The sequence below is a fragment of the Echeneis naucrates genome, chromosome 6, assembly GCF_900963305.1.
Source record: "Echeneis naucrates chromosome 6, fEcheNa1.1, whole genome shotgun sequence".
Lineage (NCBI taxonomy): Eukaryota > Metazoa > Chordata > Actinopteri > Carangiformes > Echeneidae > Echeneis > Echeneis naucrates.
In genome coordinates, this window is record NC_042516.1 from 17,821,180 (window position 1) to 17,848,777 (window position 27,598).

General features: G+C 42.9%; 1 protein-coding gene across 1 annotated transcript in view; it reads right to left on the bottom strand.

The window, feature by feature from the left end:
* Nucleotides 1–21,139, bottom strand: part of bcam (basal cell adhesion molecule (Lutheran blood group)) — a 48,176-nt gene extending 27,037 nt beyond the window's left edge. The window contains exon 1 of the mRNA XM_029505311.1: nt 20,900–21,139. Coding sequence (XP_029361171.1) covers nt 20,900–20,960 — 61 coding nt within the window. The 5' untranslated portion in view covers nt 20,961–21,139. The remainder of the gene's footprint in view (nt 1–20,899) is intronic.
* Nucleotides 21,140–27,598: the final 6,459 nt, after the last annotated feature.

The window sequence follows — 27,598 nt, forward strand, 5'->3', positions numbered from 1 at the left end:
AAAAATGTAAAATTGATGGAGTCCCCTTTTGAATATATCGCTTGTCCCTAGGTGGTGGTAGAAATACAAGTTTAAATGTGGCATATTTAAGATAATGCATGAAAATGCACTGGAGCATTTACTGGGAGGATGACATGCCCGCGGCTTGTTTACATTATGGTGTAACTGATTACCTTTGCACATGATAAATGACCTTGTAGAATGAAGTCACAGTATGCCAAATGAAAGAAGAAGGGAAAAAAAAAAAAAAAACTTGACACTTCTCAGTTTCCAATATAGCGATAATGTGGACACGGGACATAAATGTCAAGCAATATGCAATTTAGTATGTTGTCCCATTTTACCTGATCAGAGACACCGAAAGGGTGTGTTCTTAAAATAACCCAAGACACTAACCATCATGTGTCAGTGCAGTGTCCAGAGATATAATAAGTGACAGGAGGAACATGAAGCCCTTGGGGGATATTTTAATCAAATACAAAACTCGCACTGCTTCCCCTTGTTTTGTATTAGAGACAACAAAACAGAAGAGGGTCACTGCTGTCACTGCCAAACAATATTGTTTAAGAGAGGTCAGTTAGGACAAGATCTTCCATTATCCCCTCGAGGAAATTTTGGAAATCACTGAACCTGACTGGAGGAAACAAATATTCTATCAGGCTCGACTGATAGACGACATGGCAGACAGTCTGCGTTGCTTTCCCTCCACTGCCGTTACTAATTGTTTTATACTTTCAAAACATAAACTTATTGACACCTCTGTCTTTTACAGTCAGGGCACGCTGTCAGGAGTGGAGGGAGATTGAGTGCAAAGAGAAAGGCTGACTCAGAGTATAAATAAGCAGAGAGACATTAAAACCACAGCTAATCTCACTAAAAGGGTTAGGACAAAGTGCTGCCGCCTCTGCTGTCTCTCTCGCTTCCCTTCCCTCCCTGTATCCTTGAATCAATTCATTCTGCAAGTCATTTCCTAGCCTTCTGTGCAGATAAATGCTCAGTGAAGGTAGCTCTTATGCCTATTTACTGAAATAAAAAACCTACTGGAGCATGTCCATCACAGTGCTTGTATATGTGCATGAGTCCTTAAGAAGGCACCAAGGTATGAGGTGTTTGAATAAGACTGAAGGAAAACAAAACCAGACAGTTTCATTCCAGAGGGGAAATTAGATTTGAGATAAGTTGTAAGGTGAGGAAAAGGTGAAAGCAGGCCAGCATATCTCCCTGTGGCTCTCAGATTTCTGCTCTGGAAACTACTATTGAAGTCATATACACTCCCGCACACACACACAAGCGCACACAGTAAAGCCTCAAACAGGCCACCATGCCAACATGTGTATTTTAATACTGTTGCGTCCAGGGTTTAATGTCTCATGTTCTATTTACAGTAGCCTATTTACAGTATGATTCCTGTTACATTCACAAAAAGAGTGAAAGGCACGCACAAACACACCTGTCTGGCCTCCATATCTCAGCAGCTCAATTCCTCAAACATGCTGGTTCTCCGCCTGCCACCATTTTTTCCCTTCCAGCACTCATGTCATGCTGATTTGTAGCACCAAGGTGCTTTGTTGGCCTGAGAAAGAGCCTTTTCCAGGGTTGGATTAGTAAAACACACAAGTAAACACGTTGAGGTAAACAGAGAACAGGAAAAGAGTAAATGAGTAAATCACACATAGATGCTCCTGTTCCTGTGCACACATTGTCCTCCTTGGAAAGATGACCATATGAATTCTAGCTTTAGACTCTGTCCATCCTGAGGCATCTCAGTCTGAAGAGAGTGGATGAAGTCTCAAATTTAGGTAAAATGTTGTCTCTGACTGTATTAAAAACACAAACAGCTATGTCTCAGACTAACTGCCCCGCAGGTTCTTCTTCAGTTTAAGTTTCAGTAAGGGTGAAGCCGAAATAACCATAAAACATCAGTACGGATGAGTGAATTTAAAAGATTGAGTCAGCCTTGCGTCTTTTTCCACATTTATTTAATGCAAAAAAATCAGGGTAATGTTTTTAATCATGTGTATTGGTTCACCTTTTTGACCTGTCCTCTTTTGCTGTCTTTCTCCTGCTTTCTGTTGTCTTTTATTTTCTCTCTCTCTCTCTCTCTCTGTAGGAATGCAGAGAAGCACTCTGCTCATCTCATTTAGAAACAGCCCTCCCTTCATTTTGGCAGAAGAGGGAGAAAAGCCAGATAGAGGAACGCCATTTCCACTACTTCAGCTGACAGCAGTTCCCTCTTGAAGCCCTCTTCGAATACCCACATGGGACTGCACGAGAGGACTGGAATGGGGAGAAAATGGTGGAACAAATGGATAGCCACTCTCGCCATTAGCCTCCATTATCCGCAAGCATCATTTCATAACTAGCGACTAACAAGGCTTCTGTGTATGCGCCCGTGCCCTGTTGTATGTTTGAATGTGTGCCTTGCCTAAGCTAGGATACACAAATCTGGTGTGGACAGCTCAGAAACCAGAGAGAATTGCCCCTCTTTGTGCCCAAGCTGAAATATGAGAGCGCTTGCTGAATAAAGGGGGTCTTATACAGGGCCGAGGGCACTCCTTAGGGGGCCAGTCAGCCGGGCGTGACCAGCTGGTACCGCTGTAATGAGATAACAGGCCACTGGAGTATGCGTCGATTCATTCGTCCTTTCTTTCCCTTCTCTACATCCATTATCCTTTCACAATTTTCTTATCCACCCATTGCTACGTTTTTTTTTTTTAAAGCAGGCCATCGTGCTCAGCAGGCTGGTAAAGCCTGTGTGTGAGGGACCGATAGAGGGGTTGAGAGGAAGGGGTAAACACACTGGCTGAGATACAGATAGAGTAAAGGAGAAAGGAAAGGGCACAGGGCTGTGAAAATGAAAGCTCTGAAAATGTGTGTGTGTGTGTGTGTGTGTGTGTCTGCCTTGTGTGTGCTTGAAAAACATGTATTCATGTTTTGGTTAACAGGAAAAGGGAAATTGTAAATGTAAAGAAGGGCACAGTGAAAAAAAACTGCAAACTTAAGTGATAAAGGACAGGGAGTGATCAAGAGACACAGAGACAGGGTGGATACTGTACGGGTCACTTCCTCCAGACGGGCTGGGTAGAGCCTTCCGCCACTCCTCAGCCATTTGAAAATTACCCTTGCACCTGCCCTCCAGCCCCGCCCCCCCCCTCCCCACTCACCCCTCCTGTCTTGGACAAACTGTCTCATACAGTGTTGACAGTGGCAACACTCAGTGGGAGGTAGAGAGATACGGGAAATCCCGGCTAAAAGGTGAACTCATTCATTGTGTGCTGTGAACAAATGACTTATAGCCTGGCAAACTACCCCCCTGGCCATAAAATGTCTTCCCCTCTTTCCATAACCTGCGCTAATTCATTAGAAACAGCGACCCCCATGACTGTTAAACCACCAGATTCCAACTTTTCTTTCCCGTCTCTTCGCACTCCAGCCACGATTCACTTAAAAAAAAAATAAAAAATTAAATAAAAAATCTGTGTTTTCTCATCGTGTTTAGGTAGATTTATAGCTGTGACAGTTGGACAGTGAAAGCCTTGAATTCGTCTGGACGACATGAGCTGTGTGCCTGCATGGGCTATCAACACTCTCCGTCCCAAAACAGTGTATAAGCCGAAGATTTAGAACGGTCTGTCTGGCCCTAAATCTGTAGTCTCCTGCCTGGCATACCGCACACACACAGACACAGACAAAGCAACACACATTCACTACCTTTTGATGCTCTGCCTCCCACCCCTTGCTCTTTCTCCCCTACCAAAGACTCTCCCCCTGTTCTTTTTGCCTATTATGGCGGATTAACTTATAATGCTTGGATGAACTTCAGTTAGTGGGGGGTACAAAGTCACACATCAATACACACACAATCGCTGGCTGGCTGGCAGGCAGATATGGTCACAAGCCCACTGGCACAGACACATAGGGCCTTCTGGAGAATAGTAAGACTCATGCTGACATACACACACACACACACACACACAAAAATGCATATTTACATACAGGAACCAGACTGCCTTGCTGAAACTGAGTGAAAGGTGCAGAATGCAACCCAAAGACCATATTAATCCCCCTGATCCCTCAGAGATAAAATAATTCAGAGTTAATTATTATTCTCCTGCATTTCCATCTTTGGACTCCTTGATTTCTAAATCCATTAAACTCCCATTTTCCCTCAATCAGGCAAGCATTTGCATATATTCTCTACTGTAGACCCTTCTGTGCCTTCTCCTCTACATTTTTATTTGTTTTCCCCTGCTGCTCATCTCGTGCCTTGGCAGAGTTCTATGTGCAATGTCTTGACAGAGTAAAATGAGAGGTAAATATGAGCCACCTCTCCCTCTCAATTTTTCTTTCCCTGAGACACACAAGCTCACAGCTCTTGGCAGCTGCTGACACAGAGTTTGGCATTGACATTGTGTCTTTCTGGTTGGAGTTTGGAGCCGCAGTAAGTTTAATTAGAGTGGAGGGGGACCACATGGCTGGCAGCCTCGCTGGTGTAAGACCGGCGGAGAGGCTGTGTACTGGAAAGACCCTCTAACAACCACCAAATTCACAGAAAAAAATCCGATACACACGAGTGTGTCTGCATACTCATTCGTATGCAGACAGCTTCCTCAAATATCTTTCTCTCTCAAATATTCAGTGCTCTCGTGCAAATAACTCATTATTCAACAGATAAAATGCCTTTGTAATGTAGAGTTAAAAGCATCCTACATCATTGCCCATGTCATAGTGCATTATCTTTTGTGTCTCATGGTATTTTGTTGTGTGTGAGGTGCATATCTTACACAGAGGGGGGAAAAAAAAGACTGCATTCCCATTAAGTAGTTTCTATTTTCTGCACCAACACTTCAAGACAGGCCAGCAGATAAATTGGAGACAAGGAGATAGTGAGGGGCTAACCCTCGCCCATACATGGGTAGGGCAAAGAGACAGAAAGAAGCTGTGCTATGTCGACACACACACACACACACACACACACACACCCAGAATGCATATTTTAAATATTCAGCATACGGACGGAGCATTCACGTATATCACAACTGGCATGCGGCTCACGTATTACACGCACATATTTTAACAAAAAACTCTGGGAAATATGAGCTTGTGCATGTGCGCAAATACACATTCCAGTTAGCCAACTCCCAATTGTGCTAACCTTCCCGCATTCCTCACTAATCTGCACTATAATGGCACACCTGTCCTTTCCCATTCTCCATTACTTCCACAAAAATACAGTTGGGGGTTTGAAGTTTGCATGTGTGTGTGTGCGCGTACTAAATGTATTCATGAACAAACAGCTGATCCATCTTCTTTTAATTTTCTCTTTCTCTGTGCATCCCTCTATCCATCTTTAACCCCCAGTCTATAGACCTGTTTCCATAGGGAGCTGTCAATTTAAAAAAAAAAAAAAAAAAAAAAATACCCACAAGGAGCAGTGGTTAGTCTTTGCTTTTGATGAGGGTGGGCAGAGGGGTGCGTGTTACCACGGTAACAGACATAGAGGTTATTGTCATAGCTAGACAGGCATTATTGGCGAAAGTGGGAAGGACGGGGCACAAGAGGGGTTTTTCCTTCATGGGCCGGGGCAGGTCAGAGATTGGGCCAGTGCAGGCCAGGGGGTGAATAAGTGAAGCAATGGGGCAGGCGAAGTAGATAGGTAGGTCACATTATTATTGATTGCATGACATTATGTGGACAGCAGGGGAGTCCACAGAGACAGACGAATAAATTGTGGCTTGACATTAAAGTCAGGCTGCTGACATTGAGCCTACAGGGGACAGAAGCTGCCCTGGGTTAGATTTGTCATGGATAGATGCGCACAGGCACGCATGGACACAGAAATAAACAATGAGAGCCCTGTTCACCCGCGAACTGATAAAATGAAGATTGTAAAGAGCAAGCTTGAAAATGAAAATGACATAATGAAATAGGAGGAAATGTCAGCCATGAATAATTTCAGCTCCCAGTACTGATGTTTCATATGAAGCCACTGCTCACAAATTGGACATTTCTCTGACTAAGATCCCAAAACTGTCTGACTCATTTACACATCAAGGCTCACCAGAGACCTTCCCAAGGTGCATTATTCCAGGCCTCATAAAATTACAATCTGCTACCCACTACATTTTTCACATTCATTAATGCTTCAGTAAATTATTATTCATAGCCTGCATGATGATGTGATTAAAGACAAAAATTGGGAGACAACAGATGAAATAATTAGGGAAATGAAGCTAAGGTTTAAATATTCAACATTCACTCTAATTTTGACTGATTTCAGGAATAGTCATCCGGTAACTCTGCAAGACCACACAGAAAATATATCTGACGGGAGGAAAGAGTTACCAGAGACATAAATATTATCCGTTTAGGGCCACGCCTGGCACAGGCCTTTCATCTGTGGGCACGAGGTCTGACACAGAGGATGCTTGTCATTGTCTTGGAAGTGATTGACCGCCCGCTCTAGATGGCTATCATCCACGCAAACTGGAGCCTGGTGATAATATCTGGAATGTGTGAAACTAAAGAGAGACAAAACAACATGAGTCTCAACCTGCACAGACCTGCACAGATCGGAAGATGGAGGGGGATAATGAAGACGTTAAGACAGAAAACGAGGGGAGGGGATGATCAGGTGAGTTTTGAGAGGGTTTGCTGAAAGAGACAGACAGATCCAAAACAAACAGACAAAAACAGTGGGACGTTGTTATGGGTGGGGAGTGGGGGGTGCAAGAGGAAGAGGATGGAGAGAGCAAAAGGTTAAAAAGAGAAGCATGGTTGAAAAAAGAAAATGTCTCAGGCACATTTTACTCCGCTACAAAGGCCTTGAACCACTAAGCCACTAAACACCAGCAGCCTTTCTTCTTCTAACTGTAAGTGCAAAAGTAAATCGACCCGCACATGACCTGCTCATACGGTGCCCGAGTCCTGCTTTTGAGGGAAAAACACATATCGACTCCTTCACCCCATTCTGGTGTACCAACGTGAGGTCATGCACTGAAGGGTAATAACTGTTGGCCTGAGAGCTCACACCAGGTGGGCCTGTGACCCACCGGGGTTATCGGTCCTTTTCATATTCATCCTAATTTAAATAAGGGAAATTTACACTTCTTTAGGTTCTGTGTTACCCACTGACATTTTATCAATATTGTGACCCCCACATTATAAGTGAGTGACACTTACTGCTTTTACAGGCTCCTAAAGGGTACATCTAGTTAGCAAGGCATTTAGCCATCTCTATAAGAAAAGCCAATTCATAACAGGCTAAAGCTTGACTTGGTATTCATTTAAGTGCTGACGGTGAAGTGTTTTGTTTTCTTAAGACAATTAATATAAAACTGACTAACACTAAGTTTGATAATTGATGCCTAACTGCCCGGAAATTGATCAACAATATGTTGCAACAATACAAGTTTGGGGTTTTTTTGGTTCTTTTTTCTGTGGACACACATGGGTGAATACAGAGGTCTTTTCTGCCACACACAAACTCTTTGATGCAAACTGCAACTCTATGCCTCCATTCTCATGCAAATGCGGGTCACGCATTGAATTACAACTCCATATCAAGGAAAACAATAGAGTTATGTAGGCAGAAAAAAGGAACCGATGATGGAACCTGACAAGAGATAGAAATTGCAACGAAGAGAGACAGGTCAAAAACAAAACAAGGCACACTAAGCCAGTGGGACAATCCAAATGCTAATCGCTAGAATACCAAGATCAAAGGAAGTATGAAGCATAGAAAGATGTGTGCCACCGTCTCCTTGTATCACTTTAATCATGACTGCTGCATAGCACAGAGGCAGACAGGATGGAAAATTATATGTTCCCCTCTTTTAATGAAAAAAGTGTGCCCCTAGAGAACTAGTTTCTTCCTAAAAGACTGAACTAGTAACATCAGCAGCATCGGATATTGACTTTAACAACCCCACGTGGAGTGATTTGCTTAAATTGTAATCACTATGCACATATGCAATTAAAATGTATTACATAAACATATAGCGTTAACATCATGACACAATGCTTGACCCCAGTTTTCAGAGAAATAATAACTGAAATACAGGATTTATTCACTAAGCTTTAGCCTGAAAGGAAACCTTGGTTTCTGTCCAAGTAAATGAATCTCTGTTGTGGGTGTTTACAGGAGCAGATGGTCCAGGTAGGTGTTGGAAGAGAAGGTTGTTCAGGAAAATGGAGGAAATAAAACATCATATGGTGGGAAGCCAAACGGGAGGTTTGCATTTGTGTGTGTGTGTGTGTGTGTGTGCGTGTGTGTCTGCGTGTGTGTGTGTGTGTGTGAGAGAGAGAGAGAAAGAAAAGGAAAGGAAGGAAGAAAGAAAAGGAAGAAATTTTTTTTATGGGTGTTAAAGCACAACTATCAGCACCTCTGCTCCCCAGTCACCATCTTGTCCACCAGCTCCATCTCCAAGCATCTGGTAATAATGGAAAAAGGTTAAAACATTTGAAGATAGAGGCAGTGCGACTAGCTGGGGGGCTGGCATGGATGGAGGGTAGAGATGGAGGAATGACAGAATCTGATCCAAAGGGTAGTGAGCTGCAAAAGAAAGGCTGTAACTGTCTATAAGGTTCAACTGTTTTTGAAAGATACATTGAAGTGAAGATTACAAAACATATTTTATCTGCGATTAAAAAACTAATTTTAGAAATAGAAAATCAAATGGAAAAAAAGATGGTAAAATTAAACGCTTCCTGTATATTGTGGTACATCTATGATCATGTGAATGTTTTCATAGCTGTCAGCCTTTGCTTTTCATTAGAAGAATGGGTGAAAGAGAGAAAGAGAGAAGCGGGAACAAGATAAAAGCAGACACGACTCATTTGAACTTGTTTCAATTAGATGAACTCAAAGCTGGCAGTGCTACGTCACCGGACCTCCCATTAGCATCATTCATTTATTATTCATAACACTGAATCCAAAATCACAGGCCTGTAAAAAAATATCTTTTTTTTTTTTTTTTTTGTCAGAAATGACTTAGAGCATGAGTAAACTATTTAATTCCACTGACTCTGTGTCAATAAATCTAAGTGTATAAGCGTGTTCTTTTATAATGGAGAGGTTGGAATTATACACAGGACTGAGGACGGGCTGAGGGCCCCTGGGCAATTTTGACATTTGTGGTGGGGAAGGCAAGAAGGGGAGGAGGTTGGGGGGCTGAGAGGGGTTTGCAGAGGCAGGCAAAAACTTGTCCATCCAGGTATATGGCTGGAAGGGGTAGAGGAGGGAAAAGGACAGGAATGGGGATTGTTCTGAGGGAGGGTGGGGGAGGAGGGGCGGTCTGTCAAATCCTAGAAGTGGTGAGAAGCAGTGAAGAAGTGTGAGTGGAGGAATGTGGAAAAGAATTTATTGAAGTTGACGGGCAGGTGATGCAGAAGCTGTCGATCACCAACACTGCTCCATAATATTTTCCATGACTTCAGCTCTGCGTGAAAAAGACAGCTGGGGGACATAGAAGCCTGAGCTATATCCTCGTAATGAGCTGTGAACTGCAGACTGAGGAGGCATCTTGAGACGGGTAGACACATGGAGGTAACTCTCCAGCTTCAGTTTCAACCCAACACCAGAGAAGGCAGATGGGCTCTGAAGCTTCTGTAAATGGGCCACAATGTGTTTCCCAGATTAAAACGGGATTGCATACATTGAGTGTTCCAGCATCCAGATGCTTACCTCCCTCTGGTGTCATAAATCACACAAACTGGTACTTTCATCCATAAAAATTTGCAAGCAAGTGACCGCATATGTGAACTATAAAACAAAAACTGCACTAAGTAAGGATTTGTAAATACAAATACAACTGTCTCTGATGAAGTATAGGGCTTCTACGGGGAACTGTTTTGAACAGCTACCATTTGCTCTAATTGCAGTCATCCATCTGTTGAACAGGGACGCAGGAAGTGAGAATGCCGAAGTTGAGCAATAACAAAACCTGCTGGACTCAGTGACAGCTCAATACAGCCTCAACGGCTACCAAGAAAAGAGAATGAGCCGGAGGCGTTAGTGACACACAGTCATTGGCACTACTTAATATGATTTTCTGCAACACAAACTCCTCTTCCCACCCACATGCATAATAGCCACATGTTAAAAGAGCCAACAACGGTTTCTGTATTCATCTGATAATTCAGTGCATTTTGGATTGTGTTCCACCAAAAGCCAGCTGCTATAAACAAACAGAGGCAATGCAATGTGTCAGTGTTGCTGGCTATTAGGGTTTACAGGCAGACCTATGGACCGAGTCTGGCTGAAGCTGATATGCAGCCTTTTTTCCACTGTCCAACGCCAACCAGGCAATCATTTGAATATTGTCTCGTGTTTGTACTGGAGGCTTTGGCTGCCCTCTGCGAGCCAACTGACTGATAATCCACTGCAGGGGCTCTGACCACATAGATGAGTGGGAACAGGCAGAGACAAGCAAGAAACGTAGAGAGAGAGAGAGATTGGGGCGGCATTGGGGGGGGGGGGGGGGGGGGGATAAAAAAAAAAAATCACATGAGCAAAAGACGTTATAGTAGTAAGAAGAGAAACCAAGACATTGGAGGAAGTGGAAGGAAGTATAAATGTCAAAAGACCATGGAAGGGTGAGAAGACGGCGGAGGAGAAAAAAAAAAAGAATTGGGGCATGGAGGAAAAGACGTGCAGACAGTGTTGAAAGTGAACACATGCAACACGATCTCAAGGCCATGACCATCCAGCTGTCTCTACTCTGTCTCGGTCCCTGTCACCGTTTCCTTTGTGCCGCGAAATATGCTTTCCCTGCCCATGGGAAATGGCGAAGAAAGAAGAAGAAAAAGAAGCACGGTGCTGGCGAAAGGAGGGAAGAAAGTGTTCGACAAGGACAGGAGGTCCTGTTATGATCCTTGGACGCAGCCAAAGTGAGGAAGGAACGAGCAGGTGGGCAGCCACAGGAAGACAAGTATGCCATTGTTTGGCTGGTGTATGTAACCATTGGATCCAGATCTCCTCAAACCAGCACCTCTCAGTACATGGGAGTTGAGTGTTAGTATTACCCCACGGTTCCTGCTGCATACTGTGCCTCGACTTTGAGGCCCCTGTCATGCCGATGGTGGGCCTTGGCTTTGATGCACGCCTGAACTGTTACACCAATTGGCCCTAAACCAGCACCAAGTGGCCACTACTCACACCCAGACAGATGGGGCGAGGTGGGGTGTGTGGGCAAGGGTCTACAGAAAAGGGTGTAGGCAGTGCATGGTAGAGTTTTTTTGGCAAGCTTTACCTTCCAAGGTTCATTGCCAAGGACTAACTTGCTAACTCTGACAGCCTGGATCATATACCACCAGCTGGAAAGCTAGGAGCTGCTATGGTAGCACAATATGACACAAGGCTGGTGGAGAAAAGAAACAACCACCAATTTAAGACAGAGAGCGGAGAAAAGGGGTAATCAGAAAAACCAAGGAGGTGTTGCATCAAAATACAGGAAATGAAAGCTTGACTTCCCCTTTTTTTGTGAAAAATATTAACTTGGAGACATCATGTTGACGTAAACACTCTCTAAGTGAGGCCCCTCAGTGTACTCGTGGGCTCTACTACAACTCCACCTGGTCCCATCACCAGCTGGTACTGCCATCAGTGTGGGACTGGATACACACATGCACACACCTATTTATAACCCCAGCAAAGTCCTGATTCCAGTTCACATTGGGGCTGCAGTAATGTTCACATGCTCCTAACAGCCCTGAACGCTCACTGCCAAGCAACGGGCGCCCACACACACAGCGAAGTCCTGTCATACACCCAGTGATAACACTCCCCTTTGTCACTCACACACACACACACACACACACAGCAGTGTTAGTTCAGTTAATGGAGTGTGCATTCCAGACACACATATTTAAACGCCCAAACACCCCTTTCTCACCCACATACATGTTTGCATCCATCCATGTGTGCACAATCACAAACATAGTTTAAACATCAAGCACCAACACTCGTCATGCTCTCCCTCTCACTGTGCCTCAACTGCCATCACCCCTTTCACTTTACACCTCCTCTGCTCCCCATTTCTTTCTCCCTTCTTTCTCCCTGTCTCCCTCTCCACTGTGTGTGTGTTTAATCAGCCCAGTAGTAATACCTGCATTCCAACAGCCTACAGGAATGTCTCAACAATGTAGCCTTGTTCAGGTGCACAGGGAGAAAGACCTCACTGACACAGACATTAAAAAAAAAAAGGGAGCCCCATGGTTGTACCTTATAAGACATGAGGCACGTTATGATATAAGATGAACATGGTTGAGTAGGTCACACTTGGCTCTCACGCTGCCTCTAGCACTTGGGGCCAATCTATGAAATTTTCTACTCGTACAGAGTATATCAGTCAAGCACTGTGTACCACTTGTTAACACTCTCTCTTCCACACTCACAGTTTATCAGCCCAGGACAGATAACCAAACAGCTGAGCTATACTGCTTCACCAGAGAGTGGTGATTCACTATTTTAGGCGATTGATATCAAATTGTACCGTATTCTTATGAGAGGTGATGTTGTGCTGTGTTTTATTTTTTGACATAAAATACTAATTGGGCTGTTGCTTGGACAAAAGAGAGCATTTGAAAATGCTATCTTGGTTTTCAGGAACTTGCAGTGAGTTTTTTCTCGTGTTTTTGATGTAATTAACAAGACAATTCACCAATTAAAGGAGAAAATAATTAGCACATTAAAAATGAAAAAATCATTAGGTGGAGCCCTAATCCAAAGTAATTATTTCAAGACATTTGCAATCAAATTGAGCCATTTCATTTCTGCACTGTTGTTTCGGCTGTGATTGGCAGCACTGTGACGTCTTTCAATGTGGAAAAATATTCACATTAATATAATGACATTGATTTCCATCCCAAAGTAGAAGAGAGAGATAATCAAACGGACTGACATATTGAATGCTCCATCATACTCCCATCCTCCCCCCATTCCTCCCTCTGCCTTGCCCCCTTTGTCAGGCCTTATAATTGAACATGTGTCCTCTCTGCCCCTGCCATTAACCAACCCCACCCATACACACTACTTTCAATGCAAAGGCGCGCACACACACACACACACACCCACCCGAATTACTAATTGACAGGGGGAGTTGGTGGATCTTTCATCATCCTCCACGGAGACAAATCTTGAAGTGCATGTGTTGATGTGAGTGAGGAAAGGGATCAAAGGAGGTCCTCAGAGCTGCCCATCCCAGAGCTCTCAGCCTCTCTCAACACATTACATGGCAGCCAGGAAGGGTGAAATATCTATTGTAGATCATTCAAAAGTACTACAAAATGAAAGTGCAATACATTCAGTTGGTTTCAGCTTGATTGTCATTCAGAACTAATATTTGTTAACTGAATTTAGTCTTACTGCTCCAACATGCCCGCCGGATCAAAATGCAAGATGCTCTCGAGGCAAAACACTGGCGTTATAATTACTTTAGCCCTTAATAACAAGAGGCTAAATCAGTTAGGATCCCTGTACGTCTAACATTATCCCCATAATAACAATCCATCATGTTTGTTGTTCTGCAGATTGCAAAGACATGTAATTGGGAATCATTTAGCCTGATGGACTCATAACCCAATTGAATGTGATTGATTTTGGATTAAATATTCATATGAAGCAGGATAAGCTTGTACTTTTCCCCGAATAGACTGAATTGAAATGATGCCATGTAACTCAACTCCCCTTATATTACTGGAAAATGGACACAGCTGATAAACAACAAGAGATTTGGCAGAAAAATGCACTTCAGTTAAAGGAAGACCTTCCATTGCTACTTCACAGAAGTGACGCAACTTTACAAATATTGTTAGATTAGTGGGAAGTGAGTGCAACTCGAACTCCTTTGATTCAATTATTGTCATGCGCTGAACTGTCAGACAAAATAAAAAAGGTAAAATGACCACCTTTCCTGTCTGCTAAGAATCAGAGTTTTGAAACACCCTAGACCATTTTACGCCTTCCTTTTGTGCTATTGTGATGATCACAAAACACAGGATCAGGATGATACACAAATCTTCTATTGGCGCCTGATATGGCAAGAGAAAGATGATAGACGAAGGGTGAGACAAGGTTAGAGGAGGAAAGAGACAAATGTGCCACAGCGATATAGAGATGAAAAACACGTTGATAAAAGTGATGCTTTGCAGAGCTGGACATGAAGTAGGGCGTGGTAGAGAAGCTGACAAGTGAATTCCAAGGAGAAATCTAACTAACAGAGAAAAATAGATTCATGTTAAAGTTGAGAACAGATTGTGACTTGAGGACAAAATTAACAGTCATATCATGGTAACTTTAGCTCTCTACTCTTTCAAAGTCAAGTTCACACACACAGTGAGGAGCAAAGGGAACTTTAGTGCTGCGGTTGTTGTTTCAGAGGGGCTCTGGTAAGTGAAACCTCAATAAAACAAAGACGAGTTGTGTCCTTAGGCGAGCTGTTCAACCTCGGAAGCTCTGAAAACTGACACTTTATCTCTTCAGTGATGACACTTAGGCCTCGCTCTCAGGTAACATGGGGAGCCCCCTTTTCTCACACAAACAGACATGAGGTCATACCGAACACACCTATGGATCACACACACTAACCCCTCTTCCCTTCCTCCACATGCTGCTCCTCCTTTTCCTCCCCATCTTGGAGGATTAATGTTCCCACTCCTGTCTCCGATGTCCCCCTGGCCCAGTTAAAGCAATGTGATCTCATTGTCAAATAGTGACCAACCTCGCCGGAGAGGTTAACCACCACTGCTTAACCATTAACTAGATTAAAGTCAAATGGGGGACGCAGGAATGTTCTGACAGATGGTAAAGGGAGATTGGACGTAAAAAGTGGTTTCAAAGAGTAGTCGCTGTGGGTTTGGCCTACTTCTGATACAGTGCTTCGAGTACATTTGCTCCCAGACTCTTACATATGTGTACACAGAATGTATATATATATAGAGAAAAATCTGAAACCTAGTGAACCCGTAGTCACCCTCATCTCCTGGTTATCATCATGCAATATAGATAAGGGAAGGAAAGAATCCTTTGGGGCTCCGACATCATATTTCTGAAACCACTCCTTGGGAAGCCATGAATTACTGGGTCAGAGGTCCATTGAAATATTTCCACAGGGTAAAATATGTGCCCCAGTTCTGTGGGAAGTGTTCAAAAACAACATGGAATCATTTCCGAAGCATTTTTTAAAAAGGTCAAATAAACAATCAACGAACTTAAAGGCACGAAAATGAAATTAAGGGTTTATTCAGAGAAAAAGTGCATTTTTACTTTCTCCTCCCCCCACACCAGGCAAAACTAGTGGTGTAGAAAGACAAGGTGGTAATGGAGCCCGTGTGTGTGTGTGTGTGTGTGTGTGAGGAAGGGGAGGGGAGGAGAGTGGTGGGGCTTTTTTAGAGGGGTGCATTCAACAACTGCTGCTGAGGCAACTGTTGATGTCTGAAAAGCAACAGCTTGTGGGGCTCCCGAAGGACACTCTGCCAGCCAACAGTCAGATGGAGGGTTTAGGGTTGGAGGGGCACAGGGGTTAGGATTTCTTCTCTGCTGCCAGGAAAATGATCTCCTTGGCCACAGATCCAGGCTTTTCCATGACATTCCCAATTCCTGACTGGTATTCCTAAATCCTGACGTTCTCCGCCTCTTTGATCCTCACTGCTGCCATGTCTGTCTTCACCGCCTTTGTTCCTTTGATGCCTGCTTTCATGCTATTTGATTGATCAAAACAGCTGGGCAGGACGCAAGAGGAGTATTGGAAAAGCATTTTTGTAGCACAAAATATGTAGGCCCTCATATTTCCTGGCTGATTTATGACACAAATTTAGACCACATGAGACCAAAAGGGCTCAGGCCAATATTACTTCTTTGTACTTTCTCCAACAAAGCACCATCCACATCTTACTACTCCACTCAGCTGATAAAAATGCATTGGCATCACTTAACCTTGTCTCCAGGAAGAGCTCTGCGAATTTTTCAGTTTTGCTCCAAAACATGATTCGTAAAGCAATCCCCTCCCATTCCCCCTCCCCCGACTACTTCCACCATCAAACACACAGATGTAGAGGCAAGGACACACATGGAGCCTTGTTTCAAGGCTGCATTTGAAATTACCCATCACCATCATCTTCCTCCCATGAGACAAGAAAAAGGCTGCCTGGTGGCAACACAATAGTCTGTTATAATCATGTCTTATCCCTCCCCTTGATCTTTCTCTGTCCACCCTTTCCTCTCTGCTTCCTCCTTTCCCTTCCTCTTCTTCTTTTTCCAAATTCCCCTTCTTCTTCCAATAATATTCAATGTAAGTTAAACTTCTTCAAACTTGATAAAGCTACTGTAGACCAATATTAAAACAGATAGTAGTTGCATAAGACACCACTCTAAATCTGTGCTTTAGAAAGTGAAAATCAGCGGATACGCCAAAAGTGTGGGAGGATGGTCACTCTTACTTTAAATCATTAATAGTGACCATAAATCTGCTGGGGAACAGCCCCAGGGATGGGTGTAAAAGTAAATAGAGCCCTCTCCCACTAAAACACAGCAGGGAATCTTCCTGATGCTATGCAAGCCCATTAAATGTGAACCATGCACAAAAGCTCCGCGGTCAACACAGGCAAAGACAACATGGTAAATCACCGCAAGGAAGCATACTCACACAAACAAGACTGGACATCAAATCACCTGACGTGTCACTGCGGAGGACAAAACAATGCAGCGGGGGCAAAGAGAGACAGACCAAGACAGACAAAGATAGGAAGGAGAGACAAGGGAATGTAGACAAGCCTAATCCAGCAAAGTACACCTTTTGTTGATGGATAAGTATCCACAGTGTGTGTGCAATCACAGTTTTGTCTTCAGCTCTTTTGAAGTTCACGTGAGGATGTAATAATGAAAAAACTGGAGAAAAGCTTTTCCATGAACCAAATCATTCTTGCATGCATCCAACATGCCATGTTCAGTCACCTACTAGTGCTCACTGCCAGCTCACTACACAGCATCAGTGTCCTGTTAAAGTTAAATCGACATTTATTGGAGATAATAGAAGACATAAGTTGGTAAGTAAAAGGCTGAAAAGCTAAAATCCCCTTCTCTGAGCTCAGTATAGACTAAATGGACTTCTTCACAGAAGCCAATCTTTTAGCTGGTGCCCCCTGGATGTTCTGATAAGCGGAATTCAGGCAACAGAGCCTGGCTGTGAACAGCTTCCAGCTTTACACCTGTAACTACAGGTACAGACACATCGCTATATCCATGTGAAGAAGCTGCATCATGGTGCCGGCTTGGCTTGTTTACACTGAACCAAACAGGTTAACCTGAGGTGTGATTTTAGCCAGCCTGCCCATAGCCAGAGGCATCAAGCGTAACAGCGCCAACATCTGTCCTGACACGCTAGCTCACCCTTGGATCCAGTTCTCAGACACCCCCCTGCTGCCGGCACTACAATGCCACCACCCCCCTATTGTGACTTACGTTTGACTGTATATGGTTCATTGCCTGTGACGTCTGGTGATTGGCGGGTTTAAAGCAAGAAGGACAGCCCTTTTTTTAAGAATTCAAAGTGGTAGGAATTGCGAGCTCAAACGTATTGACGGGAATGCCACTCATTCCTTCTCAGTGCTCAACTCAATCACTGTCACACACAGACCCACACAAACACAGGTTTTAGCAAACGCACAGGAGGGAATGAATCACCTCAATTATTGTGGCTCAACCATTCCTGAGCCCACTCCCCAGAGGCCTAAATGACATAGGGGCAAACATGGACTTGCTCTCCCAGAGCAGTCCCTATCAATCTGTCAGTTAGTGTTTTATGAGCTAAAGAGATCGAGATTGCATAATACTGAAATCCTGCAACTGGTGTCTTCATGTGTGTTTTCAAACTTACATTTGTAATATATTGTGCATGCATCTTTAATCGTTGGTAATTTGGTCAGTGGATGTATTCTATCTGGAATTTCTCATAAGTATTCTTGTATTCAGGAATGTGCATATGCTTGTAGAAAAAGGAGAGTAAAACTGTGTGTACCGGGCCAGTCGTTAGAAGAAGAAGAAGAAAAAAAGAAAGGTTCCCCTGGCTTTTATCTTCTTGAGGCTAAATGGATCTTTTTCTGGCCTAATACCATAATAATTACACATGGCTGCAGGGGGTGCACTTTTGATGCTACACTGGCAGGAGGAGAGAAATTAAAAGTGAGGAAATGACTGTGGGAATTAAGGCAGCGATAGACAAAGAGGCTGACGCTGCGTGTTAGTGGTGAACACCTTGAACTCAACTGACACTTGTCACATTGATTCTTTCCACTGGTTTCTGATTACTTTGGAGCCTCTACAGTTTAAAGCTAAAACTCAAACCATGTAAGTTGTTTTATCCCTTTATCTTAATGTCACTTTGTTCTTTTTCTGCCCAAAACTTGCTAAATTGGGTTAAGAAAGCATCCAGGGCCAATCATGTGTTTCCAAATGTTGATAGTTTTTACAATCTTTGGATATCTGAAATGAAGCTGTGATTCAGCACGTTTCCACTGTTGATGCTGTAGTTTCAATGTGAAAGGCATTGGCATCTTAGGAGCGTAGAACAGGAGCACTTTACCAACGTGTCTGGTTGAGCAGGTCAAAGGGCGAGTGCAGCTCTGGGTGCTGGCATACCGAACACCTTGGGGTGTCCTGGGTTGCCATGCATCTCATATCCATGTATAAAAACTATGTACATAAATACGGACATACGTGCTCACAAACATGTAGGCACGTCTATAGGGATAGAGGGTAAATATCCAGGTGGTGAGACTGCCAGGGTTTGATGTTGTATATTTCTGTGCTCAACATGGAAACAATTTGAAGTTGTATGTGTGTGTGATCATTTGTTTGGGGAAATGTGGGTCAATGTGACAGGATCCCACTGAGAACCAATAAGAGCAGGCTATTATTAGACAAAACTCAAGAGAGTGAGACCAATTGATGGGTGTGGGGGGGGGGGGGGGGGGGGGGTCGGAAAAAAAGAGAGGGATTTGGGAATTTTTTTTTTCTTGCAGAATGATGTTGCACTAATGTTAAATTACTTTTTGTTCCTCAGATAAGAGCAGCCAGGGCAAGGGAGGGGGAGGGGGCAGGGTGGGATGAGCTCAGCACCTGGAGCCAAGCCCTTAAAATCAGTGCACCACAGCTGTACAGACGACTGGGTGATCGAGACAGCATCAATCAATTACAGGGCATTTTTACTAGGCACATGTTAGAAGTCTCCATGAAGAGCAGACAGACAGCTAAGCACAGCTGTATCTGATACCACTGATTTGGGAGGGGGCAACAATAAATCAGATCTGGGAAGAGTGGTGCTAAAAGGTGAGTGCTGTGAGAAAGCAAAAACAGGAAAACCTGTGTAAAGTCGGGAGGAAGTTTGTATTTCATTAGGTGAAAAAACTAAATTTAATATTTAAACAAAGGGCTTGATAAATTATAACACTGTGATGCACTGAGGACAGGACAGCCAGAAAGAAGGGAAGAGATGAGCAGTCATGAGTCAGCCTGCACCCCAGCCCCGCCCTTTACCTCATCCTGCTTCAAACCACTAAAGGCTGCCAACAGAGGCAAGGAATTGGAAAAAAAAATTCTCTAAATTTCTACAACGCAGTTCCTCAACTTTGATTTTGCTACACAAAAGTACCCCAGGGGGGCCTACACCTTGTTGTTACCATTTATTTTCACCTGTGGTGAAATACTACTGTATACTGCATAAAAGAGCATTAGGCAATGAAATATTACAGCGCTGCTTAAAGGGGGAAAGAGAAACAGCAAAGTAGGTTACAGCTTAATCTCACTACCAGCAAATTCAATCCCAGTGGGACTGTGGAGCATTGGCGGTAAACACCAGGTCCACTGAGGGCAATAATAAAACTTCTAAGTACCACATCATTTAATGTGCCCTGATGTACCCACAAGCCCCTGTTCTTCATAGATCATGCGAGGCCGCAGACAAGTTGCATTTAAATTGGTCTAGTGTCTCTGGCAGCCGCAGAGGTGCTGAGGGATGAGGTGCACTGCCAGAGAAGAAACGCAAATCCCGCAGATCAGACATCAAAGCGGTGGAAACTGCACCGCAGCAGCCAGAAACGGCGGACAACATGCCCTTCAAAATAAAAGCTCACTTGAGCTTGAGCACTCTTATGTAAAAAAAAAAAATAACTTAATGAATTCAGTAAGGGTCGGAGTAAAACATCTGGGGAACTTAGTTTGTGGATTTCTCGTTAAAATGACACATTTTCCAAATAGGAACAAGTTGTTATTTGATGAGTGTTTAATTGTGGCTGTGTTAAGGGGCACTGAGAGGTGTTGTGCTGTCCTGTGAGGACAGGAGCAGCATGCCGCAGTCTCTGCCGCTGATCATAAGTGCACCCGAGTGCGGAGTGCGGAAACTCAGACTTGCCGCACAACTGAGCCCACATTAAACCCTTTAAAACCCCCGCAGGGAAGATAACCCGCAAAACTGAGCTGCGTTCACTGACCGCTCTTACAAAGCAGTTTAAACAAAAAAAAAAAACAAAAAAAAAAAAACAACCCCTGTTAGATTTGTGTTAAAATAAACTGACTTTATGGCACATGTGATTAAAGCTTTCTGCATATCAACCGCAAACAGGTCGCTCAAACAATAATAATAATAATAATAACAATAATAATAAATAAGTAGGACCGTCACTGGACTGAATGTGTCGCTCCAGGCCGCGGCGTGGACGGACAGGTTTGTGCGCAGTAGAGGAAAGTATGAAACACGCAGCCTGAAGCCACGGGGGAAAAAAAAAAAACAAAACAAAAAAACAACAACAACAACAACACGAGTTGGACCGTGAGGAAAGCGCGACAAAGTTAGACAGAAAGCGGCATAATGTTAGAAATGAAGCGGGGAGCAACAGAGTGACCTACCGAGCAGAGCCCACAGCAAGGTGCACAGGAGCGGCGCGCGTCCAAGCGTTATCCCGTCCATGGCCGCTTCTCTCAACTTTTTTTTTTTTTTTTCAGGGGAAAAGTATTCACTTTGTTTGTGGCTGCAGAGATTGGAAATGTGTCTGGCAGTAAGTGTTGTCTCTTCTTACACCGCTCCAAAGCTTTCTGGATTCACCCCCCTCGCTCTCTCTCTGCTAAAGGAGAGTCCGACTCCTTCAAATACACACACAGAAATCTGATGCTGGTGGCAGAGTCCTCTTGGTTGATATATTTGCACAAAAGGTGACCCCCCCCACCCAATCCGAACCCCTCCTCCTCCAAAGGCAGCCCCCTCCTCCCTCTCTCTCTCTCTCTCTCTCTCTCTCTTTCTCTACCTCACTTGCAGTAAATAGACCTGCTTGACTAATCATGGTTCAAGTCTCCCGGGGCCCTTGCAGGATTTCCTTTTCTTTCTTTCAAAGAAACTTAAAAGTGATTTTATCTCAACGCTCTCTGGCTAAACACAAAACAGTTAAAGTCCTAGAAGGATAATAAAAATATTTTTCAGCAAAATTAAAATATAGACACTCACATGAATATAGATTAGCCCAGGATATTGAAATAATTTTCCACCAGGGCACACATGAACAGTTTGATAATTTAATTTGTCATATTACTTAGGATTGATGAAGATAATAGAGTTATTTTGGGGAGGGGGCATCGATTTGCCCTTAATAAAAACAGACTGCAGTATAATATTTTATATTTTTTTTGATTGAGTGCAAAATTATGAAAGCCGCAATTATGCAACTGTAGATATGGGGAATGATGTTCACTATCAGCAGGTAAATTCTGGTAAATTAATCTGGCAGGTTACTGATCAGTCAGATGTCTTGACCTCCCACAAAATGATCAGCTTTCTGTTGTTACTTTATTTTCTAGACAAATTTCCGGCACTGGGCAAACCTTTAACATCCACAACTTTCTTACGTTTCAAGTAATGATTTTCATTTTCAAAGCACCTTGAGGCCATATCTTGGGTTAAGCTGTCTGTCGTTGACAAACATACCAATCATTCCTAGACATGTAATCCCTTCAGAATCTGTTTGGGTACTTGCAGGGCATAGCACAACCTATCGGGGTATTTATGGTTCAGATATACAGTTATCAGGAGAGGTTAAAGGGGCTTATTTACAATACTGTAATACCAGTAATACCAGTCTGGGTGGTTGGAGTGGGTATTGTGTGACATATGAAGTTGATTTAGGCCAAATACTTTAAGCACATGTCTGTCCCATACCTTACCTTAGCGGTACTATTAAAAACCAAAGTGTACAACAACATATACATGTACTCTGTAACAACACTGAATAATGAAACCCCGCCCCCAGATAATAATAGTTCTTTGTAGAGGAGTTGAAATCAAAGACATACATTCCAAACATAGTTGGTGGAAAACAGCTGGTTAATTATTTTCCCAGCCCTGTTTGAAGAGAAGTGACACTTACAACCTGCTTCACTGCAGCGTGTAAAACAGTCACCACTACGGATGGGACCTGGTAGTTGAAACACACACACACACACACACAAACACGCACAGCTGTTCCACACGAAGATGTCAGCGACTACAGTGTATAGACTACAGAGAGTTACATGGGACTGAGGCCGATAGTTTACTCTCACACTAGGCCCAGCTCCAACAGCAGGAGGGGACGAAATGCTGAGCCACAACTACCTCACATCAATGCAGCCACTTATCCCCGCTATCGAGCCAGTCATAATCATCGCTCCATTCTGTAGAGACATGAGATCCAGTAACAAGACATCTGTCCTGTTGTGGACTTAAGGCAGTGAAACCCTCACTCAGCCTTACATAAGCTCATGCTGCAGAGCCATGGCTAATGCTGATGCAGCCCAGCGCAGGGCATTCTTACATAAGGCCGTTACTCATACATACAGTAGCTGGGGATGTGATTTACTGTATTGGCTCATTACTTAATGGAACTCCAGGAGAGAGGAGTAGAGGAAATGGAAGGATGAAGAAGGACAAAGAAGGACACAGAGGGAGATTGGATAAATAAAAGGGAAGGACAAGAGAGGGGAGCGTGTGAAGAGAGGAAAGTGAGAGGGATTAATATGGTAGTAGAACAGAAGCAAGAAAGCGTGAAGGAGTGTAATGCATGGACAATATGAAAGGTAGTCCTGCACCTCGCTGGTAAGAACAATGTTAGACAACACGTTTTGAAATGACAGAATTACCATCGTTATCGAGACACATATTGTCTGGTGTGCTTCACATAATCCCTTTAGAGAACAAGAGCACTAAAACACTATTATTTCACGACCGTGCCATACTGGCCATTGAGACTGTCTGTCTTCAAGTATAAATAAGTATAAATTATATGCTCCGTTTGTGTAAACAAGTGTAACAATACTGTTCTCATATTACCTTGCATATTTTGCAAATTGCTAAATGACACCAACATGCCATTTACTTCATGAATAGGCCATTGTTGAACTTCCCATCATTTATAAGAAGAAAACTATAACCATTTGCCTGAGTTGCTTTGTAACAGTAATGAAGTGTCTGCACCTACGCAGAGTTAACCCCGATTCCCCCTAATCTTACACGATTCCTGGTTGCAGCTGCAGCACAGAAAGCAAGGAAGTCTACTCTATTGTCCTACTCACCACTCTTACTTCTTATAAAGACTATGATACGTTCCCTGGACAGGTGGAGAATAATTCCTCAAGTGTGTTACGGTTGGCTCCAGGATGCTCTACAAAGACATTTCTAAAATACCAGATGGTATCCTTTTCAGATGCCTGAAACAAAGCAACTTAACTGAAATATTACACAAATAAAAATTTGAATCTGAAGATAGCACTAGTTGAACTGGCATTCAACCACATTTATATTTTTTCCTATGATTTTAGGAGGCTCATTATGGTGAGTTAAAAAAAAGATGCATCAAAATCAGTGGAGCACGGGAGAGATCATCCTTTCAATTCCTCATCTTTGTCAAAACCTGGCTCCTACATAAACCACAAGGCAAATTCATTTACACCACTTTGGTTGAAGATTTTGATGTCTTGTTATGCTAGTAGGGGAAAATGCAGATTTGAGCCCAAACAGCAACCTCGGAGACTGAAAAAATAAGCCAGCATAGAAGGTCTGAGCATATCGTGCTTTTCCCGATGTTAGACTTGTAGGCTTCAGATCCAACCAGTGTTGACTCACATGACTTTACTTGAAGCAGTTTATCATTTCACACTGCTCCCTCCAGAGCCACATAAGGCTTTATGCAATGGTTTTTGTTTTTTTCTTTTCCAAACACGCAGCAGTACTCCCTGAGATCTGTAAACAGACTTTGATGTTATAAACCAGTGGAGTTCCCCTTTAAGGGATCAGCAGAATTATCACAATTCATCCTGAAGGCGGCATTAATACATGTACCAATTACATGACAATCCCTCTAATAGTTGTTGAGACACTTGACTCAAAACCATAAGGCCACAAAGGTGCAAAAATGCTACACCTATCCATCAGTGGATAAGAAAACTTTGATCTGCTGTTGGTGCTACAGGGAAAGTCAAGAGATCACTAAGGTGATTAAGATTCACCTTCTTCAGTAAGGACCACTGAGATGATCTGAGCGATAGACTGACAGACTAACGATGCCATCCCTAAAGCCATTGCTTTTTTTTCCCTTATATAGACCTTTCGTGGCTGTCAAACCACTCAGTGACTGTTAAAATCATCTAAAGGCCATAACATGTATACAGAAAATGTCAACTATGTACTGAGTCTTGTCAGCATTTCTACACTTCAAGGGAAACAAAACCGTGCAGCTCTGTGACGGTCACTGAGAGTACTTGTAGGCAAATTGCCACACCTTGCAAAACATAAAGTCAGACAGTTCACTTTATGGACCCTTTCTTATGTGATTTACCACTCCCACCCCACGTGAAAAATTAGACTACCTGACAGAGAGAATATTTGACACATCAGCCTAAAGCAAGGGGATAAAGAGAAACAGAGACAGAAACACTACAAAGGGAACAGAGACGTATAATGAAAGAATAATGAAGAGAACAGATTAGAAGTGGAGGAGGGGAGAACTTCAATTCCAAAGTCAGGGGATGGGTAGCATATAGCCCCAGGGAATAAAAGCAAAAGTATAGAGAGGAGAGGGAGAGAGATAGAAAGTGAGGGAAGCTGTGATCTTGTATGAATTCACATGTCTGGTCTCAACATGGCGGGAAGACTGAATGAAAGATGGGCTGAATCTTCATCCATCCCCCCAAGATGCTTTGATCTCTTTTTGTCTCTCTATCTATCTGGTTCCATTTCAATCCCTCCATATATCTTTATTATTTCATATTTTCACTCCCTTGCAGCTCTCATGCCGTCTCCTTCTCGGCTGGACTGCAGATGATCACGCAGCTGTTTTCCTGGCACTGCTACATATCGAAGTGTGAGTCATGATGCGGGATTTGTGCAGTGTTAGAGCTATTCTATCGGAATTCACCACTACTTCTTGAAATGTTGATTGCTTACACACATTAGCTCCATTTGATCCTGATGATCAATACTTCCAACTTCAGAGTCACTGAAATGAAACAAACATCATTACTCATCCTTATATCGTTCTTAATTCCATCTTGTGGCTTTAACTGCCTTAGATATAATAGATTGCTGCCTGCATCTCTCAGCGGGCCAGACAGCCGCAGCTTGTGCAAAACCTGATGTATTTGTAAATGAGTGGCGGCTCTTTGTTTAAGTTCCCTGTCAAGTTTCACCGGGACTCTGTCTTTTAATTTAAACTTATGCCATTTTACAGCGTATTCTGCCTCTCTGGCTGTCAGGCACAGAACAACCCACTCTGAGAGGAACTCTGTGGGAAGGAGATTTGTCATGTTCACTATGGACAGAGCCAGGCTACAGGAAATGGTGCTGAACAACATGGTAGTCATATACCCAGCATTATGTCTGTAGAGTGGGTCCCTACATCATAAAGGTCAGATGTGTGGTCAACTGCTGCCAGCAGTGTTTACAAGAACTAGTCCATACACCGCAGGAAATAACTATCATTTGTACCCTTCAGTTGTCACAGTCCTAAAAGGGAAATACAGCACATGATTTAGTCCAATTGTAGCGCAGTTAGACAGCGAATGATGAAACCCATCCTACAGCTTGAGGCCAAAACCATGGTGATGTTTTTTTTTTTTTTTTTTCCACAGCCATACATTTAAAATACAATCCATGCAATATATCCAACAAAATTTGTTTGATCCCCAATAACTCAGACAATAAATCCATGTCACTGAAACCTTCCCAAGCTTCGCCAGATCAAATTTTTAGCACAGTGCAAATAATGTGTTTTATAATCTGTTTGTTCTATTCAGAGTTGTTGAGTATTACTCGTAGTGACAGGCCCATGAGAAAAATGGCTATGAAAATCACTTTTGCCTTGTTCCCAATGTTTTGCATGTTTTATCCCACAAATGTTTGTGTGTGTTTTGTCACATAATTTCTCTCTATATTTTAATCTTTTATGGAATTGCCATAATTATTTTCAGGCAGCTAATCCATACCAGTGAATATATTTTGCTTGAGATAACCTATTACTGCATGATAATACAGTGCAAATGAGGCATAATATTACTTCAGGCAAGGCACTAAGTCACACTTGCACACATCCCAGCTGTTGCAGAATGGATCGAATTAATTGCTCATTCACAGCTATATTGCAATCATTTTAATTCAGGTATGCATCATGGCCACTACAAGGCAAGACTGCCTCAATCCATCTTGCTGTCCCTTCCCCCTCCAGTGAACTGGCCTCCTACAATATTTTGAGTGAATTCATATTTATTTAAGCATCTCTAAGCATTTCTCTAAGATAATTTAAATATCCAGAAACTATAGATAGAGACAATTGTATTCTGATGGGTACTCTTACCCCAAAACATGGATGTCAGCTGACTCAAAAGGCACAACCCACGAGAATCAGTTTGGCGACTGGTTAAGATGACCTTGAAAGTTCATCTACTTCCGCAAAACTTCAGGCAAAGATAATCCACCTGTTGAAGTGTTCAAGTCTGAGCACCAAAAATAACCCAGTAGAGAGGCAGCGGAACGACCTTCACAGAGCCACTTCGAGCCAAAGAATAAGGTTTAAGTAGTACTTTAAAGATGGTCAAAAATTACTCTGACGTTGTGCAGGTCTGGACTACAACTACTGAAAGCTTTTATCTGAGGGTGTTGCTCATGAAGGAGATTCATATGTCAGGATCAGCTTTTCACTTTAAGGCTTCACGGGACTGGCTTCATGTAAACTCTAATTTAGGGATATGAAAGCATAACAACCTTGGTCAAGCTTAAATGCAGTAGTATCATATGCAAATACACTTTTATTTGCATCTTTACGACATCCAATGGGCTCACCTAAAACTATATTTTATGACATTTTTAAAGACTTTCAAGACAAAATTTATGATCTGCAATAAGTATCGTTAACAGCCAGACATCAAGTGTGATTTTTAACTCCTGTGCCTTTGATTAATTCAAATTAAATCCCAATCTCCAATGTGTTACTATTCAATTTCATGCACCATATCAGGTGTAGAAATTAGACCTGATCTTTTTATTCCTTATTATGGTGTTCTCTAATACATACAGTATATTTAGCCGGT